The following is a 17,254-nucleotide window of genomic DNA, read 5'->3' on the forward strand; positions in this document are numbered from 1 at the left end:
CAGGCTCAGCCTGGCTCTCAAGGGTTGCCGCGGACCGAAACCGGGTTTACAAGGACCCCTGACCAGATTATCCCCTGTCCCGTTGCGGGACGCCCCCACTACAAACGTCCGAAAGTGCGGGGGAATCCACGAGCGAGCCGAGGAACCTGGGGAAAAGCGGGCAGCAACGTGACCATTTGGGGTAGGGGGCGATGTTCCGGACATGTGTTGACGTTCAAAACTATTTCCTCGTTTCTTGAGGGACAGACGTCGGCTCATGGAAAAGATCGCGTCGAGAGTGAGAATTGCGGTTTTCTTGTGGATGCCCTGGATCTCGCCGAATTCGGCAGGCAGCCCCGACCCCAGCGAACTTGGGTCACTGACACGGTGACTCTGCACGCGCTCTGACCCGCAATCTCGGCGCCCCCACCAGTTCAAAACGTCCCACTGTGATAGGCCTCCACTGCTTTGGAAAGTGGATGAAACAAAAACCATCCGCTTGTAGAATTTGTGAACGATGGTGATAGCGCAATGTTGTTGTTTCTTCAGTCTGGGAACGACAAGCGCGAATAGGTTCCCATACAGACAATGTGTTTTGACCGAGCGCCTGCTTCGCCGTCACATGAATTGCCCCAGACCTCGCCCTGGAACCTCGGCCGCCTGGCTACGAGCCGGTGCCGTTCATCGCTGAGGTCACATTTGTCCTATTCGGTTGGGGTTGCGAGGTGGCAGTAGGATGGGCCCAGCTGCAAGCGAAGCCCCTCGCCTTACCCATGCCCGCCATGCGACCTTGCGACCATCCTTTTGCGGGACTTTGGAACCGGATCTCACATCGCTGGTCTTGTGCATGGGGAGTTGTGAGAAAATCCCTCCATCCAATGCATCCCTTGTTTCTTCTCTCGACGTCAAAGTCTTGGTGCAACGGTTGTGCAAGGGCAGGGCCGGGGGGTTGGAAGTGGCAAGGACATTTCAGGCTGATTCAAGATTGTCTCCCCCTTTGTGATGGGACTCGAAGTTTGGGTGTTGTCACTGCCAGGCGGCGTCGAGGCCGCAAATATTAACTAAATTCTTGGTAGTGTACATGTAGCGCCCTCCATGAGTCTCGCTCGTCTCGTTTACCACTCACTTGCCGTCATCGGGTCTCGGCAAACCGAGGCCGAAGCAAATAACAGTGATGGAAAATCTCTGGATCGGTAGACTTTTGTCTTGGCGTCGGAATCCTTGCGAGAATCTCAACGTCGTACAGGTCGCGGAGGTCGTCAAATCGCGCTGCCGAGTAGCTAAGCGAAATCCAAAGCCCTTCTTTCTCTAAGCAGCCCCGGACCGCTTTTCCCATCGAAATAAGCGCGCCATCCTCGCCGCAGGCCACCGCATCAACCGTGCTCTTGTCTATCACAAGTTGGTACTTTTGTGGCAGTTCCAGACTCGTCGCATCAGCCACCAAGTAACTCGTCTTGACTGAGCCAAACCGTTCCCGTTCCAGTTGCTGGCCGCGTTCTAGCGCGAGTGGCTCATAATCAACGTTGAGAACATTGGTGAAACCACGGGCTCGCAAGTGGTTATGCAGGTCGCTTGTTCCCGGGCCGAGATGGAGGATACGAGCCGAAGGGGACAAGTGCCGGAGGTGCGGTTCGATGATTTCGATGAAAGCAGCAGACGGTGCCAGCCACTCAAAGGATGTTTCCGACAAGAAACGGCCATGCCAATAACTCGGATTGCCGAAGTCCACGGGCATGGTATTGCTATACGGTCGACCGGATAGGATTCTCGATGGTCTCAGGTTCTTGCAACCCGCCAGTGTGTTTTGGCGCGCGTTCCTGGCTGCTCAAAATTTATCAGGTACGAAGCATTGGTGGTGGATCTCATTGTGGGGCTCTGGAGTCCAAGAAACGGCTAAAGTTGTTCCCGCCAACTCCAGTCTCCGGATGGGGGTTCCGTACTGGCTTCCCCGACTACACACCGGGATGCGATATTATTTTGACCCCTTGTCTGCCATAGGCATTTTCCGGACACCTCACCCCCTCCGCTCATTGAGGAAACACAAGACTAGTGAGGCGGCCGCCGGTAATGTGCCAAGGTAGGTTACGACATGCAAGTCCCCAAGTGACCGAAGGCGGGATGGTGTCGCGTCGTGGCACCTTCTCCATGCTTGAATGGAGGCGAACGAGCCAGGTACAGTAGTGGCGATGTGGATGGCCACGCTCCAAGGTAGGCTCAAACGGCTACAATGTAGTGTGAGGGGTGTCAGAACTAGGCCGGGGTGTTGGGGCAGCTGGATCAAATTCTCGTACGAATAATGACTGTCATTAGCTACCTACTTCATTCTACATATGTAGGTACATACCTCCTTCACTCTCACTCTCACCGCTCCTGTAAGACGGAAGGACAGTACCGACGGAGATATCTCAAGGGCACTTACATAGGTAGCAGAGGACGACGATCGAATATTACTGGACAGTAACCTGAACCGCCGATAGTCGTTTCCAATTTTCCGGATCGGTGTTGTCACCAGAGAGGCGCGTGCTGCTGGCGGGCGTGTGACAAGACAGATGCAGGGCCAGCAGTCAACGATGCCTGACATGGGCCACCACACCTACTGGGAGCATGGTTCAGGAGACGTGCCGTTGTAATTGTTTATTGTATTTCCCACGCGCCTTGTCTTCTGACCGCGGGGAGGTGGCCGCCCCCTGATAAGTATTACCCACTCCCTGTGGGATTGCTTATAGGACTATGGAAACCCTCCAACTCCGTGGCGAAGAGAGCACTCTTTGTGGCCTATCTCTTTCTTGAATGCTTATTGATCTCACAACCAGGTCGAGTTAACCCCTCATTCCTCCTTGACGTTGAGTCCGTTGGCTTCCATCTCGGTATCCGTATTCCCTAACATGGCTGCTGCTGCCATCGCCGTCTCGCTTTCCACGATCGCCCATGAACTCGGCGGAGTACTTCCTCCAAGGGCTATTCTTCAAAACGCGCCCCGCCATGGCCGAAGCCGAGGCATGAGTGTCAAGGGGAAGGGAGGCCGGCACCGTGGCTACAGCGTGGTTGAAGAGCGGGACGTAAGCATTGCTAAGGCTTTGGTATTCGTGATTAAGAGGGCGATGCAAATGCAAGAGGTCGTTGAAAGTGACGAATGCGAGCATGTTGCGGCAGATCCTGAGAGCTGGGCCCCAGCCCCTGACCTAGTAAGTATTATAGGACATTGAAACGGGGGCTTGGAGCCTGATTGACCATCCGTCAGCCGTCAATTCCTTGGCACCGCAGTGAAACCGGCACCATCATCACCGCGGACGATGTCCTAGGATGTCTTTGGACCAAAGCGGTGGCACGGAGGCCTGGAATTGGTGTTCTGTTTAAGAACGGAGAGGTACCTAAGGAAAGATATTCCTGCCAACCTTCCTGGAAAGGGATCCAAGGGCAAGGCCCGGAAAGGAAAGAGTGCCCTGAAGCAGAGTAATACCGAAAGGGAGGGCTCCGGCAGTGCCAGTGAAGAGTAAGGTAGTATTCGGTGGCTGCAGGCTGCGGGGCGTGGTATTCCATGCGGAAGGTAGAATTTGTCGTCACCGTATCTAGAAAAGGCCACCTCATCCGTCATGGCACGATTTAAGATTGCCGTAGCCTCGCCACTTTAGTGGCTATGAATAGCGCAGAGTCGTCTCGACGTTCTTGACGAGTAATATTATCGGTTCCTCATCGTCTGACATCTTTTGCCTTGAACCTATCTACCTACTTACGCCTTTTCCCCCGGGCTTTACTCGTGCTATGTCGCTCTTATCATTTGCATTGATTAGGTACGTAGTTACTGACTTCCAGGTTCTCACCTTATTTTACGGAATAATTAGAAAACTCCCGGCCGCACCGGTGGAACCCCCAATAATCGGTGAATGTACCTACCTGGAGGTGGAAGTGTAGAGACGTGTTGGGCTTGTTTTGCATGTGGTGTTCCTCCCCACCGTAGCATTCAAAAGTGGGCGTGGTGTCTATGTTTAGAAGATAGACTCACAGACTAGATTCAGCTGGGAGGACTATTAATTAAACAGATGTCATATACTCGTACATGATTTCCATTGGCCATCTTCTTCGTTCCAGCACACGTACCCCCCTCCTCACCCCCTCCCTCCCCATGACTAGGTATTTTCTTCCTCCGCATTATTCAATCAGCGTCCCTGATGCCACCCAGGACTCCTCATCATAGTTCCAAACGTCACCTGCTTACGTGGAAAGCATCTCGTGCCTTTATCCCCCCTCGCTCCCGGGCGGTCCTCGCACTCGCTTCAGTCCAAAGTCGCTGTCCAAACTCCTCCTGAGCCCAATCTGTCTCTCTAAGAAGGTGGCAAGCAAGCCCACGACCGCCAATGCCAGAAATACAGCCCAGACCAGTTCAAAGCTCGTGGTAAATGCGTGAAGGACCTGCGGCTTGACGGTGCCGTCCAACTGCGAAATAAAGGACGTTGAGGCATGTTCATAGGCCTGTCCATTGCTCAACTCGTGTTTCGCTAAAGAATCGTCCATCGAGTCGAGCGCCGTGGCGAATTGGGCGTTGAACACTGTGTTGGGAATGGCCACCCCCAAGAGGGATCCCAAGCCCCGCAAAAAGGCCCAAGACCCGGTCGCCGCGGCATTCTCTTTGTCTGTAAGCTCCACAAGGACTGTGGGCAGTGTGGTTGAAACGATGAGGCCGGAACCGGTCCCAATTAGGAAGGACAAGATGACCCAAAGACTGACCAACCCAGAATCAACGTAGAGTATGCAGGGGAGTAACCCCGCCACCATGAGGGTAAAGCCCACCAGGTGCATAAGACGGTATTGCCCAAACTTTGCTAGGAGGGGGCCGCCCAGGGCAGCAAGCACCACAATGGTAAGACTACAGGGGAGGATGAGAACCCCTGATTGGGAAGGCGATGCTTCCAGCAGTGCCTGGAAGAATGGGGGGAGATAAAACTGAAACCCGTATGTGATGAAGCCGTGGACCGCCGTGATGAACAGGGCCGTGGTCGTTGTGCGGTTGGAAAAGACATGCGGCGCCATGATGGGGTGTCGACATCGCCGTGACCGTTGCCAGATGATAAAGGCTATGATGCCCGAAAAGCCGCCGGCCACAGACACCACAATTGCTGGATCTGACCAAGAGTACACAGTGCCTGCTAAGCTCAAAGCGCACAGGATCAACACTACCGCCGTTGTCAGGAGGGCGATGCCGACGAAATCCACCCGTCCGAGTTGTTGACCGAGAGTACGGCCCTTCCGTGAGTTTCCGCTCTTGAGTTGCAGCCAGAACCACATGAGGACCAGAGCGATGACACAGACGGGGAGGTTAATCGCAAAACACCACCGCCAGTTGGTCTGAGCAAAGACACCACCCAGGAGTGGTCCCACAGTCGTCCCTAGGGCGTAGACAGCGGCCTTGATGGCCACGTAGTGTCCTCTCTTCCTCAAGGGGATGATGTCGCAAAGAACTAACTCTGCAAACAGATCAATGGCTCCGGACCCAATGCCCTGGACTACCCTCCCGAATAGTAGAACGGCCAGACTGTTTGCGTATCCCGCAATCGCGCTCCCAGCTCCAAATATCACCACGGCGACCATCATCAAATAGCGCCGGCCATAGATGTCTGCTAGTTGTCCAAACAGGGGTTGGAAGACAATGGATGCTAACAGGAACGCCGTAGCGACCCAGGAGGAGCTCGGGCCGAGGCTGAGAGATCGTGAAATCGTCGGAAGCGCGGTACTGATCACACTGCCCTCGAATGCAGAGAGGAGAATGGGGATGCAAATTGCGGTAAAACATCTCCAGAACCCTGCACCACGCCTCCATTCTTCAGAGGTGTCCGGGTTGTCTTCAACTTCGTTGTTCTTCTCTTCCAAACTAGGCAGCGTTGTAGACGAGGACGACGAGATCGGCGTGGATGCCACGGATGAATCGTGTGTCCCGCTCACAGCGGAGGCTGAGGTCGATTCCGTAGCCAGAGATCCATCCTTGGAGGTAAAGCGACGATTGTGGGAGGCATCACTGGCCATGATATGATGTCTCAACAAGATGCGTCTTGTGTATGCGCCGTCGGAGCTGAGGTAAAGGAAGAAAATACTAGTGTGTATAGCAAGCCTAGCAATGTCAACTGCTTGCACGGTTTGATCTTGAACAGCCGCCCGGTCGGTGGTAGGAGATGGAGCCCGAACGAAAGGAACGGAGCACAGCGAGGCAAGAAGATACTACTCGACTCTCAGCAACGCCCAGCTTTTGAGTGGCATATTTGCTGTCCTACTTGTATCCCGAACCCATCGTCGACTCCATCAACAACTCCTTAAACCTGCCACTTGCGGGCATTTCCCCGGCCTGAAACGACTCGATCGTGTTGCATCCCCAAAGTTTGTGTCAAAGGCCCGACGTCATGAGGTCTTCATGTTTTTCTTCTCACGAGGGAATACGGCAACCTACTCAGACTCAGGGTTTTGTTGTCGGATGAAGTTATCTAACCCCTTTCCTCCGCGGGCACCGACATTCATCTGAGATCTGGGCCATATTGGGCCCCTTACCCGTCGTACAAGTACGAGGATAACATAGCACCATCACAATGTGTCTTAACTCAATCGCTGATTTATGATTATAAATTTTGGCCGAATCTATCACAAGGACCGATTCCCCTGAGCTCCCTTGACACCCGACCCACCTCCCCTGCCACAGGCGTTTTGCGTCGACTTTCTTGTCAGTTGGTGTCGCCAGAGATTTCAGCGGGGCGGTGACGCACATGTCACTCTCATATCTTGGAGGATGTCTCACAACAAGGATATTTGTTCTGGCTGTCTCAGACGGTCCGGGGATTCAGGAGCTGAAAGTGTTGCCGGTCTTTTTTTTCTCCGGAATTGATCGACTTGGCAGAGCTTGACCGGGGCCCTCCTATTGAAACTGAATGACCCAGCTTCTTTGTCCTTTTTATTAATTGATACGAGTTCTGCAGACCAAGATGTTGACGCCGTTGGTTAGGCTTGTTGTCTTTGTGGCGGAAAGCTGTCCACCCAAGATCCATTGGCCACGCTTAGTTGTTATTAGCCCAAGAGTCTCGGCCAATACCATGGCTCTGGGCGGGCAGCTTGGCGCTGCATATTTTCTTTCTTGGGCGATACGGAACAACAACAGCGAAATAGAACACGCCACACGTCTCTAATACGGTAGCGTTTGTGTTTCTAATTCTGGCCTTTTTACCTAACATTTGGGCACGATGACCACGTCGGACTTTGATTCGTCCATTCCCAGCCGCCAGTTTGTCACAATGAGTAAGACGGTGCCAAAACGATGTGAGTTGAAAACAGGGGAGACTGGACTATTTAGTATCCTCCAGATTCCTCCTGTGCGCCCTGAGAATTAGGACTGTTGTCTGATACATCACCGGAAGAAGCACCACAACTCACCACCACCTCATACAACCCCTCAACCCCAGATCAGACATCATGGCCATTATTTCCCTTTCCCGGGTCTTGCTTGTGGCCCTGTTAGCCGCCACCAACGTCATCGGCAACCCTATGAATACCGGCTCGAACTCAGACATCACCTGCAGTCTCGTCCGGTGCCGGGCTGGCACGACTTGCAAAGAGATCGATGGTGCAGCGCAATGCATCAAGGGCGTGGAGTGTGGTAGCACCGTGTGCGAGGCTGGCCTGTCGTGCTGCAACCCATCTTGCGGTATCTGTGTAAAACCTGGCATGGCGTGTACTGCTCAGGTTTGCGCCAGGGAAGCCCCTCCCAGCAAGGTACAATGCGGCCAGGCCGTCTGCGAAGCCGGGCAGGTGTGCTGCAACGCCGATTGCGGGACCTGTGTCGAAGCCGGGATGCCCTGTACACTGGAGGTTTGCCCTCCGCAGGAAGGCAAGTGCGGCGACACGCTCTGCACCGAGGACGAATTCTGCTGCAACCCGAGTTGTGGTATCTGCGCTCCCCTGGGTGGCCAATGCACCCAAGAACTGTGTTCCTCCGAGTAAGGGGAAGCTGATGAAGCTTGATTGGTTGGGAGGGACAACGGTCAGGGGAATGGTTGCAATATCGATCGTTCCTGTACACCAGATGACTGGGGTTTTTTTGTTATCTTGTCACATGGCAATCCCGATGGGTGTAAAAAAGTTGTTGGAACACAAAACAAAACGGGGGATGGTCGTTAAAAATCAAGGGCAATTACTACCTCGCGGCTCGCGCTCGCTTCCGAAACCAGTTGTTTACATGTGCTCATTCCTTGCTCCACAAACTGCCTGAGATCATCACCATACTTATTTCCATCGAAAACCTCAACGCTCAGCCATTCGCGAAACCCCGTTTGTAAAACTGCCCGGACAACCCCTTGAATAGGCAGGTAACCGCCATCATACCTACGATGCTGGTTAGTGTCGTTTGTCGGTAGCACCGGCACCAAACTGGAGAAACGTAGGACATACGGGAGTGATCGATGCTCGTGGCTCCATTCTCCTCGCGGCTGGAGGCCAGATTCATGTTCCGACATGTTGTTGAGGGGCGGGTCTAAGCGGTACGCATCGCGTATTTGGAGAAAGAAGACCTTTTCGGCAAGGACAGTTTGGACAAGTTCTTCGAGGCTGCCTTCATACGCCTTGCACTTAAGAACCTGATCTCCAATTACTCCAGATTTAGTTGTTGGATCTCCCCACCCCCATTACAGTCCGGAACATGTCGAGGTATAGTCCGATGTTGGGACGGCCCGCTTTCTCGACACTGGCCCCGACGTCTCTCAAACCCGGAGCGTGTGTTGCCCAACACCAGTTCTCGTAGGCGAGTCGGAACCCGTGAGATGCCAACTTGTCGGCCAATTCTGACACCTCGGCAGCCAGCTGATCAATGTTTTGAGATCTTCCCCTTGAGTCAGACGACCCAACTTGGAGCATATCGGTACCCACGGCACTCATGATTTTGATCCAACCCCTAGCTCGTGAGCAGGCATTTTTCTCGCAGTGGGCTTCCTCCGGGCCAGGCTTCAAAGTTGGAGAACGGCTGGAGGACATGATCTTCAAGCCGTACCCTGTGCACATCTCGCCAACTACGTTCTCAACTTCGTAGAGTGCTGCATAGTCATCCTCCACAATATCATACCCGAATATCGATTCGCGGAGGCGAGGAGGTCGGGGAAAGAAAGTTCAACGCCGTCAAATCCAGCCCCACTGCTTCAATTTTCTCATGGAGCGTGTACCGCAGCAAGCCAATCAAACAAGATGCAAACGCCATCGGATGGCGAGTTTGGCACGGGAGGTTCACTTTCGGTAACCATGATGTTTTCAAATGGAGTTGATGCGAGACATTTATGCTTTGCTGGTGTCGGCTGAGTTCTTTGTGGTGCCGAAGCTCGGCCCACTGAAGGCGATTTATGATGTCAACGCTGCAGTCGGCAAGTTGGAGGTACTATGTAGCGTTTTCGGTCATGGTTGTGGTGCGGGCTATTAGTCAGTGCAATTCCACCTCTTGCGGGTTGAGCTTCGCGGGGATCTGAACCTGTGACTCTTCACTCATTGTAGACTCGGCTCGTAACTTGTCATAAAGTAACGTTTGGGTGGACCTTACATAACAAGGCGCAATGTTGGATGCCAGCCGCCACGCTACAGTGCAGATACTTATAATTGGGAGGCGGATTAGAGGGGAGCAAGTGCGAGGAGAAAACAAAACCAATTAATTGTCAATCTCAGGAGAATAAATTGTAGAACACACTGCAACGAACCAAACCAGTCCCGTCAATCCCGTTTACCCCCCTAAGACATTGGCCGACGTAACCGAGCAACCTCTATGACCAAAGCGCCTTCCTTATATCCTCCCGAACAGCTGCCAAAAACCGCCCGCCAGCATGAGAAACCTGACATGTGTATTATTCCATCTCGTGAAACCAAGAAACCGGCCCAGGATGCCATCATTCGAGACGTGTTGTTAACAGGGATAGTTGACAACTCGCATTCCCACTTGCTTTGGTTGGTCCTAGACCTGAATCCCGCAACGAGGGCAGAAAGGGGTTGTAACCCCCTGACCACATTGACCGCAGTATTTTGTGCCCATTGCCGAGTGTTCCTTAGAATGAGCAGCGGCGGGTGGTTGGGCGGGTTGGTAGGGCGGTGCGTTCTGGTACGCCGTGTTTTGGTATGCGGGGATGCCGGCAGTAGGGGCAACGGGGGCGTTGGCGTGCGTAAGGGGTTGGTATGTATAGGCGACGGAGGTTGGCTGGCGGCTGCTCCGTTTCACACACCAGACAATAAGGAGGATCCAAGCTGTCAACTTGCAAAGTCCGCCGAGAACAAAGCAAGCAATTGCGCCATACCACATTCCGTCGGAACCGCATGATGAGTATGATGAGTAGTAATAATCGGAACCAAGGCAGCTGTATGACGAGGACGCTCCGGCCCCAACAAGAGCACCGCCGATGATAAAAAAGAGGACGGCGGCGATGAAGAAAGAGATGGGCCACCATTTCGAGAACCGGCTCTTAGCGGGGACGACGACGGGAGCCGCTGGAGGCGGGTAGGGGTAGGCTGCGTTATTCATCTCGTAGGACATGCCGGCGATGGCGACAAAGTTCTGCGAGGGCGACGTGCAAAAAGGATGAGCGGAATCGGTGTTTGAGGCGTGATGAGGAGTCGCTCTCGACGGAAAAGAAGATGTTGGAAGAACGTTGCTTGGGATGAATGTGGACGGTTGGGTCGAGATGAATATTTCGCGTCGGGGAGCGCGATTCAGCCCAGCGGGCCGGGAAAGGCGAAGATCTTCATGAGCTGTTCTAAAATAAGGTTTAGCGTTTGGCTGTGTTTGGAGTGCACTGCGAAAAACGACTGCTTACTCCCCTCATCGGACAAGATTCCCCCGATGGACTCAACCTCACAACATGATTGGCACAACAAGATTGAAATCTTTCAGCTGGGACGGCAGTGACAAATGAAAAGAAGCAGTGGGTGTGGACTCTAAAGTTTCAACCAATGAGACGAGGCAAGGTGTTGGGTTGTGAAGGGAGAGGCAGGGGATAGGAAGCCTTGGCAAGGAGTTTTTTGGGTCACAGATTCGTTTCCTCATACTGCGTAGTGACGGCGACATTGCCCAGAGTGGAGATCTCGTGGACATTATGTGAACTCGGGTGTGTCAATGGCCTTTATCGTCGGCTGAGGTTTAGTTATCCTGAGAGGCTGAGAGCAAAGCTTGGCTCTGGATAACAGCTTACAGAGGATCTCAGCATCTCAACCACAGGTTTTGGTGTTTGGTCCATGTATCATTGTCGACCCTGCCCCACCCAACGGACGCCACCAATCACAAGACACGCACACGAACCGGGACATGTGCATGTGCAGGTGCTACACCCGACCCGACTGGACTGTGGCGCAGTAGTGCATAGACCATAGTGAAAACAGGCTGTGATCCAGAGATAATTCCCTCGCTCTTTTAAGTCCCTCATATGAGCAACTAGTGGTTTTCCCAACCATAGCCTTCACCTGCTATATAAAAGACTCCACCTCACGTGTCACTAAAACAATGCCTGCGTCGTACTCTGTTTTCCTCACTGGCGTCACCGGATTCGTCGGCGGCACTATTCTCTCTTGTCTCTCGAAGGCACATCCAAATGTTCGTGTCAAAGCTTTGATCCGTCAGGAAGTTGTTGCCAAAGAACTCCAATCAGTCTATCCGAATCTCACTCCCATAATCGGCGAACTCTCTTCGCTTTCTCTCCTCACATCCACCGCAGCGGAGGCCGACTTTGTAATCCATGCGGGAGGTGACAATGTCCCTGCCGTGTGCGCGATAATAGACGGGTTGGCATCCCGCACCACCGTTGGATCGCTCCTGCCTCGTCTCATCAGCGTAACTGGCCCGCGCAGTTTGATCGACCTCTCGAAGCCGATCACTGGGAATCTTGGGCCGAGCAGCCGTCCCTGGAGCGATATTACCGATGCACATACAATACTGGCCGTTCCTAAGGATCGAATGCATGCGGGCGCGGATCAAGCAATCATCGCTCACAGTGCTGCCAAAGGGGTGGGCACAATACTCGTCTCGCCAGGCCAATTGTGGGGCCGTGGCAAGGGCCATCTGAAGAAGGAGAGCAATGCAGCTTTTTATTATGCCACGGTTAAGAGTCGTGGACGAGCCTTCGTTATCGGCGAAGGCACTGCAACATGGTCTTGGTGTTCTATTGGTGATTTCGGCGATGCGGTCGTGTTCCTGATGGCGCAGGCACTACTGAGTGAGAGCGAGAGACGCGGACAAGTGGGAGTGAATCAAAACGGCTACTACTTTGTGAGCACTGGAGATTTGAGTATGATCGACAGGGCGAAAGCTGTCAGTGAGCGCTTAGGTCTTGGAGAAGTACAAAGCGTGTCGGTCGAGGCCGCCAAGGAAATCCATCCGTTTGGACACATCATGTGGGGTTGTGGCGAAAGAACGAGAGCCGACAAGTTGGCTGAGTTGGGTTGGAGGCCTAAAGAGACTGACTGGAGGGCTCTAATGGAAGAAGAAGGGGGGGAGAGGGCATGAACGTTGTGGGCCTGCTTCGGTGGAAACCAATCCTGTGATGTGAGGTAACCCAAGAGCTGATCTTCTCGAAGTCTGAAAAGGGAGGAAAGATGAAAAAATTGTGATTCTAATCGCTAAGATACAAACATGAGAAGTCATCCTCGACATCAAGGGGGGCGTCTACAAAGTGTCTATACTCATCCCTTTTTCAGTCATCACGCTGTTGTAGTTTCGTGAATGAGCTTGTCGACTTTCGCCATCTGAGACTAAGGTGTGGCTCGCCGAGGGTTATCTCAGGAGCTCAGACCAGCTCCAGGGAGTGTCTGTAATACACTGAGCGGGAAGGGGGTTGGCGAAACGGTTAGTATTAAATCACCCCCCTTTGTTTTTTTTTCCTACTTACGACTTGACTTCACTGAAGGTAGTCCTTCACTGTATCGAGGCAACCGTTCAAACGTTTTCTTAGTGTCCTCTATACTCGTCGAGTCCTCAGCCATGCAAGCTCATGAGCGGATAACGTGATTGGGTAAAAAGTCTTGTTGATTTCTGCAGGCACCTTGACCGCTCGTCGTCGGGCATTGCAGTTCCTCACAACAAACCGTACCTCTTTGAGTAATTGGCTTCTTGTACTGCCGTGGCATTAGCAACGAGTCTCACTGATTTACTTGCACACTACCTAGGTAACCAGACGAACTTGAACACTCCGCCGCCGACAGAGCCACTAGAAACATCACTAAACGCGACACGATGAGGTCCTCAGCCCACAAGTCCCCCAACCCGGACGAGATAGCGCCGTCTTCGTCCAGGGCCCTATCAATTCGGCGTCGCCTCGACCAGTTTGGTAGCAAATGCCTTGAACCATTTAGCCGCAAAGGTCGCAAGACTGGGTTGTTAAAGGCGGCCTTGTCGACTCGTCCTGGGAGTGCCACCACCACAAAACTCCCCGAAGATGCTATTCCAGGCGGCCGTGCCAGGAAAAGTACACCAGGATGCCCGCAAGCGAGCCTGTTGCTGTGGGATCGTGCGTACGATGCCCTGAAGGAGAAGGATCGTTTGCTGGTGGAAGAATACGAGGCGCTCCTGTCCAGGGAGCTCCCGGCGACGAGTGCGTCCAACCCGCGTCGCCATCGTTCCAAGCACGGATAGCACTAATATGAGACGACCGCAGATGCCGAATACACTAGCGAATCTTCTACCTACACCGACACAGCATGCAGAGACGGCCAATACTCGGTACACGATTTCAATCCCGCCGCCCGTCAGGTTCAGATGATGGCGATAGCCGAGGGCGCTCTAGCCCGATTGGACGCGAAAGCAATCCAATACCGCATCTTCGGACGCACCTACGTACTCAAGGACCAGATCACAGAAGCCGTAAAGGTGGTGGAGCAGCTCAAAGGCATCATTGGGGAGGCCGTCAAGGTGTCTCCCCAGGCTTCCGTCGCCTGGGCTGGCATCTGTGTCGTCATTCCGCTCCTAGCAAACCCGAGCGCCCAGGACACGGCCAACCGAGATGGATTCACCTACGTCGCAAATCGCATGGGTTATTACACTGCGCTTGAGCCCCTGTTATCTCGTCTTCTTCACGACTCGTCCGGCGCCAAAACGGCCAATGATAACCTGGCAGCCAGATGCAACGACAATATCGAGCATCTGTATCAACACATTCTAGAGTTTCAGCTTCGAAGCATCCGACACTACCATCGGCATTGGCTCTGCGGTCTCGCCCGTGACACGATCGCGTACGATGGCTGGAAGCAGACGCAGCTCAAGGTCCAGGAGCTTGAAAAGGCTGTCTCTTCGGATCTCTCGCAAATCAACGCCCTTTCGTCGAGGCAAGAACTAGAGTCCCTGAGCAAGACGGCCGATGATTCTTTCCAGGTGCTCCGCCAGGTCCTCCTCACCAACAAGGACCATCTTCGAACGACGGGGGAAGTCCGAGATTTGCTGTCAGAGAAGCAGCAGATTGAGAAGGAACATCAGGCCCAAAAATGTCACCAAACCTTCCGCCTCACACGAGGCGGAACCGAAGACGATTCTTACGAGTGGTACAAGGGAAGAGTCGAAGATCGTGTTGAGGGCACGTGCGAGTGGTTCCTCAAGCATGAGAACTTCCAATCATGGCTCAAACGGGATACGGGACCTCTTCTCGTATCTGCGGATCCCGGATGTGGAAAGTCGGTCCTAGCCAAGTACCTTATCGACCGCGTCTTACCTTCTAGAGGAGAAGCCAATACTTGTTATTTCTTCTTCAAGGACCAAGATCAGAACACCCTCTCGCAGGCTCTCTGTGCCCTTCTTCACCAGCTCTTTTCCCAACAACCAGCCTTGATTTGCCACGCAATGCCAGGGTTCGCCGAGAATGGTTTCAAGATTGTGACTAATACCAAGTTGCTGTGGGATATCTTAGAAGCTGCTACCGAAGATTCTGCCGCTAAACCGACGACTTTTGTCCTTGACGCGCTGGACGAGTGTGTGGAAACGGACTTTCGGGAGCTGATGCGACAGTTGACGGCCTTTTTCGTTGGGAAGTCGGTTGCGTCACGGAGAGTCAAGTTCCTATTAACCGGGCGGCCATATTCTACAGTCCTATCGGGCTTCCGGGAGTTGGTGGATGCGTTTCCCTACATTCGAATTCCAGGAGAAGACGAAAACCACTCTGATGCCATCAGCAATGAAGTGGACCACGTCATTAGGCATCGAGTCCGAAAACTGGATCTTTCAAAGCACATCGAGGGCTACTTGGAGCAGCGCTTGGTGAACGTTGTTCATCGCACCTACCTCTGGGTATACCTTGTATTTGATTACTTGCAGGCAGAAGGCTTCCAGAAAACGAAAATGGGCGTTGACTTGGTGCTTCAAAACATTCCAACGACTGTCAACCACGCGTACGAGAAGATCCTCGCAAGGCACAAAGACTCTCCAATAGCTCAAAGGATCTTTAGCATTATCTTGGCAGCAAGTCGGCCATTGACCATGGCTGAGATGAACGTCGCTGTTATCATCAATCTCTCATCGGGTTCCAGGGACGACCCTGAGCTCGAGAGTGAAGACGACTTCCGTGAAACTCTCCGACGTGTCTGCGGCTTGTTCGTCTCCATATACCATGACAGGGTCTACTTCCTTCACCAAACCGCCAGAGAGTTCCTCCTCGCAACGCCACCATCGTCTGGACATGCCGTGCCGCCTTGGAAGCATTCCATCACAATGCGCCAAGCCCACACGGTTCTCGCCGAAATCTGCGTGTTTTATCTGGACTACTTGATGCCCCACAGCTCTCTTGAAGAGTTGCATAGGATATCCCAAGTCAACGACGGAGAAAACGATAAGAACGACGATGAATACCCCCCTCTCCTGGGCTATTCGGCTCTGTATTGGGGTATGCATTTTCGAGAGGCCGCTGTTGAAGAGGACTTCGTGATAATACCGTCCGCATTACGAATCTGTGACGAGACGTCAAAATGTTGCCCGGCGTGGTTCTACCTATACCGAAGGCACTTGGACCATACCCTTCCCGGGGGCATGTCAGGTCTTGCAATAGCCTCGCATTTTGGGCACGAGACTCTTGCTGCGCTTCTGCTCGCGAAGGGCGCCGACGTCAACGCCGTTGACAGTAACGACTTCACGGCACTCCACATGGCCACTCTTCAGGGCGACAAAGCTGTCGCTGAACTGTTGATTATGAAGGGCGCCGATGTCGACACCGCGGGTTCCTCCTACTGGACGCCACTTCAACTAGCCGTTATGCACGGGGACAAAGCTATGATCGACCTGTTGATGACGAATGGGGCTTGTGTCAACAAGGGTGGGCACGCTCAGACGCCACTCCATCTAGCGGCAAAGGAAGGGCATAAGTCTATTGTTGACCTGTTAATTACAAATGGGGCCGATATCGAAGGGGATGATTTTGGCGAGACGCCACTCCAGTACGCGGTGGGGGAAGGGCATAAGGATATCGTTGACCTGTTGGTTGCGAATGGGGCCAACGTGGATCCTACGGATCGGGGTTGGAGTTTAACGCCACTCCAGTGCGCGGCTAAGGGAGGGCATGAGGCTATTGTTGATTTCTTAGTTGCAAAAGGGGCCGACATCGACCGGACGATTTCCCACGCCCATTTAAACATACAAACAAAAGGGTATAAAGCTATTGTTGACCTGTTACTTGCGACTAGGGCTAACGTCGATATTAGAAATTATGATTGGAACTTGACGCCACTCCAGCACGCGGCTAAGGGAGGGTATAAGGCTATTGTTAACTTGTTGATTAGGAATGGGGCCGATATCGAGCGGGGAGGGTTGGGCGATCCGCCACTCCAGCTGGCGGTAAAGGGAGGGCACAAGGCTATCGTCGACCTCTTAGTCGCGAATGGTGCTAAAGTCGATACTAAGGGTAGGGTGATAGATCTACGCCAAGGGTAATTGTTGGTCATTATCTAGGTACTTACCGAAAGCGCTGAATGTAAATACTCGTCGGGGGGTTAAAAATGCCGTTCGACCAACCCGGCTGTCACGGATGTCAAGGCACGCTAGCAGTGCCCGGACCATTAGCAGCACCGAACCTAATACCATTGTAAGACAACTTCAATCAGATTAAACCCTAACAGGACGAGGTCTAGGAGAGGGTCGTCATACCGCCATAAGGATTAATTAATCGGGACGGGAATTACATACATACCTACTTTACAGGTACCTAGCCTATTCAGAGGGCAATTTTGGTGTCGGCTCACTACCTAGCTCCCAGGTACCTACCTCGGGGAGGTAATCAATCCGCCTCGCGCACGGTCACTACAGAGATGTATGGCG

General features: G+C 53.1%; 7 protein-coding genes across 7 annotated transcripts; 3 read left to right on the forward strand and 4 right to left on the reverse strand.

Moving 5' to 3' along the window:
* Nucleotides 1-1,111: 1,111 nt before the first annotated feature.
* Nucleotides 1,112-1,714, reverse strand: C8A04DRAFT_37048 (S-adenosyl-L-methionine-dependent methyltransferase; the record flags this gene model as incomplete). The annotated part of the gene is made up of 1 exon (XM_062783749.1): nt 1,112-1,714. The coding sequence occupies one exon, from the start codon at nt 1,712-1,714 to the stop codon at nt 1,112-1,114; it is 603 nt and encodes a 200-aa protein (XP_062637402.1).
* Nucleotides 1,715-2,864: 1,150 nt separating this feature from the next.
* Nucleotides 2,865-3,185, forward strand: C8A04DRAFT_11910 (uncharacterized protein; the record flags this gene model as incomplete). Its single annotated transcript, XM_062777140.1, has 1 exon — nt 2,865-3,185. One exon carries the CDS (start codon nt 2,865-2,867, stop codon nt 3,183-3,185), a length of 321 nt encoding a protein of 106 aa, XP_062637403.1.
* A 1,030-nt stretch (nt 3,186-4,215) lies between these two features.
* C8A04DRAFT_11903 (uncharacterized protein) lies at nt 4,216-5,997 on the reverse strand (the record flags this gene model as incomplete). The annotated part of the gene is made up of 1 exon (XM_062777136.1): nt 4,216-5,997. The coding sequence occupies one exon, from the start codon at nt 5,995-5,997 to the stop codon at nt 4,216-4,218; it is 1,782 nt and encodes a 593-aa protein (XP_062637404.1).
* A 1,428-nt stretch (nt 5,998-7,425) lies between these two features.
* C8A04DRAFT_11876 (uncharacterized protein) lies at nt 7,426-7,953 on the forward strand (the record flags this gene model as incomplete). Its single annotated transcript, XM_062777128.1, has 1 exon — nt 7,426-7,953. One exon carries the CDS (start codon nt 7,426-7,428, stop codon nt 7,951-7,953), a length of 528 nt encoding a protein of 175 aa, XP_062637405.1.
* A 173-nt stretch (nt 7,954-8,126) lies between these two features.
* C8A04DRAFT_37050 (xylose isomerase-like protein) lies at nt 8,127-9,199 on the reverse strand (the record flags this gene model as incomplete). The annotated part of the gene is made up of 5 exons (XM_062783750.1): nt 8,127-8,334; nt 8,401-8,585; nt 8,629-9,038; nt 9,068-9,135; nt 9,165-9,199. The coding sequence occupies 5 exons, from the start codon at nt 9,197-9,199 to the stop codon at nt 8,127-8,129; spliced, it is 906 nt and encodes a 301-aa protein (XP_062637406.1).
* A 738-nt stretch (nt 9,200-9,937) lies between these two features.
* C8A04DRAFT_37051 (uncharacterized protein) lies at nt 9,938-10,510 on the reverse strand (the record flags this gene model as incomplete). The annotated part of the gene is made up of 1 exon (XM_062783751.1): nt 9,938-10,510. The coding sequence occupies one exon, from the start codon at nt 10,508-10,510 to the stop codon at nt 9,938-9,940; it is 573 nt and encodes a 190-aa protein (XP_062637407.1).
* A 2,688-nt stretch (nt 10,511-13,198) lies between these two features.
* Nucleotides 13,199-16,870, forward strand: C8A04DRAFT_28380 (uncharacterized protein; the record flags this gene model as incomplete). Its single annotated transcript, XM_062780624.1, has 2 exons — nt 13,199-13,556; nt 13,620-16,870. 2 exons carry the CDS (start codon nt 13,199-13,201, stop codon nt 16,868-16,870), a joined length of 3,609 nt encoding a protein of 1,202 aa, XP_062637408.1.
* Between the last annotated feature and the right edge of the window lie 384 nt (nt 16,871-17,254).

The sequence above is a fragment of the Dichotomopilus funicola genome, assembly GCF_033296635.1.
Source record: "Dichotomopilus funicola strain CBS 141.50 unplaced genomic scaffold C8A04scaffold_28, whole genome shotgun sequence".
NCBI classification, from domain to species: domain Eukaryota; kingdom Fungi; phylum Ascomycota; class Sordariomycetes; order Sordariales; family Chaetomiaceae; genus Dichotomopilus; species Dichotomopilus funicola.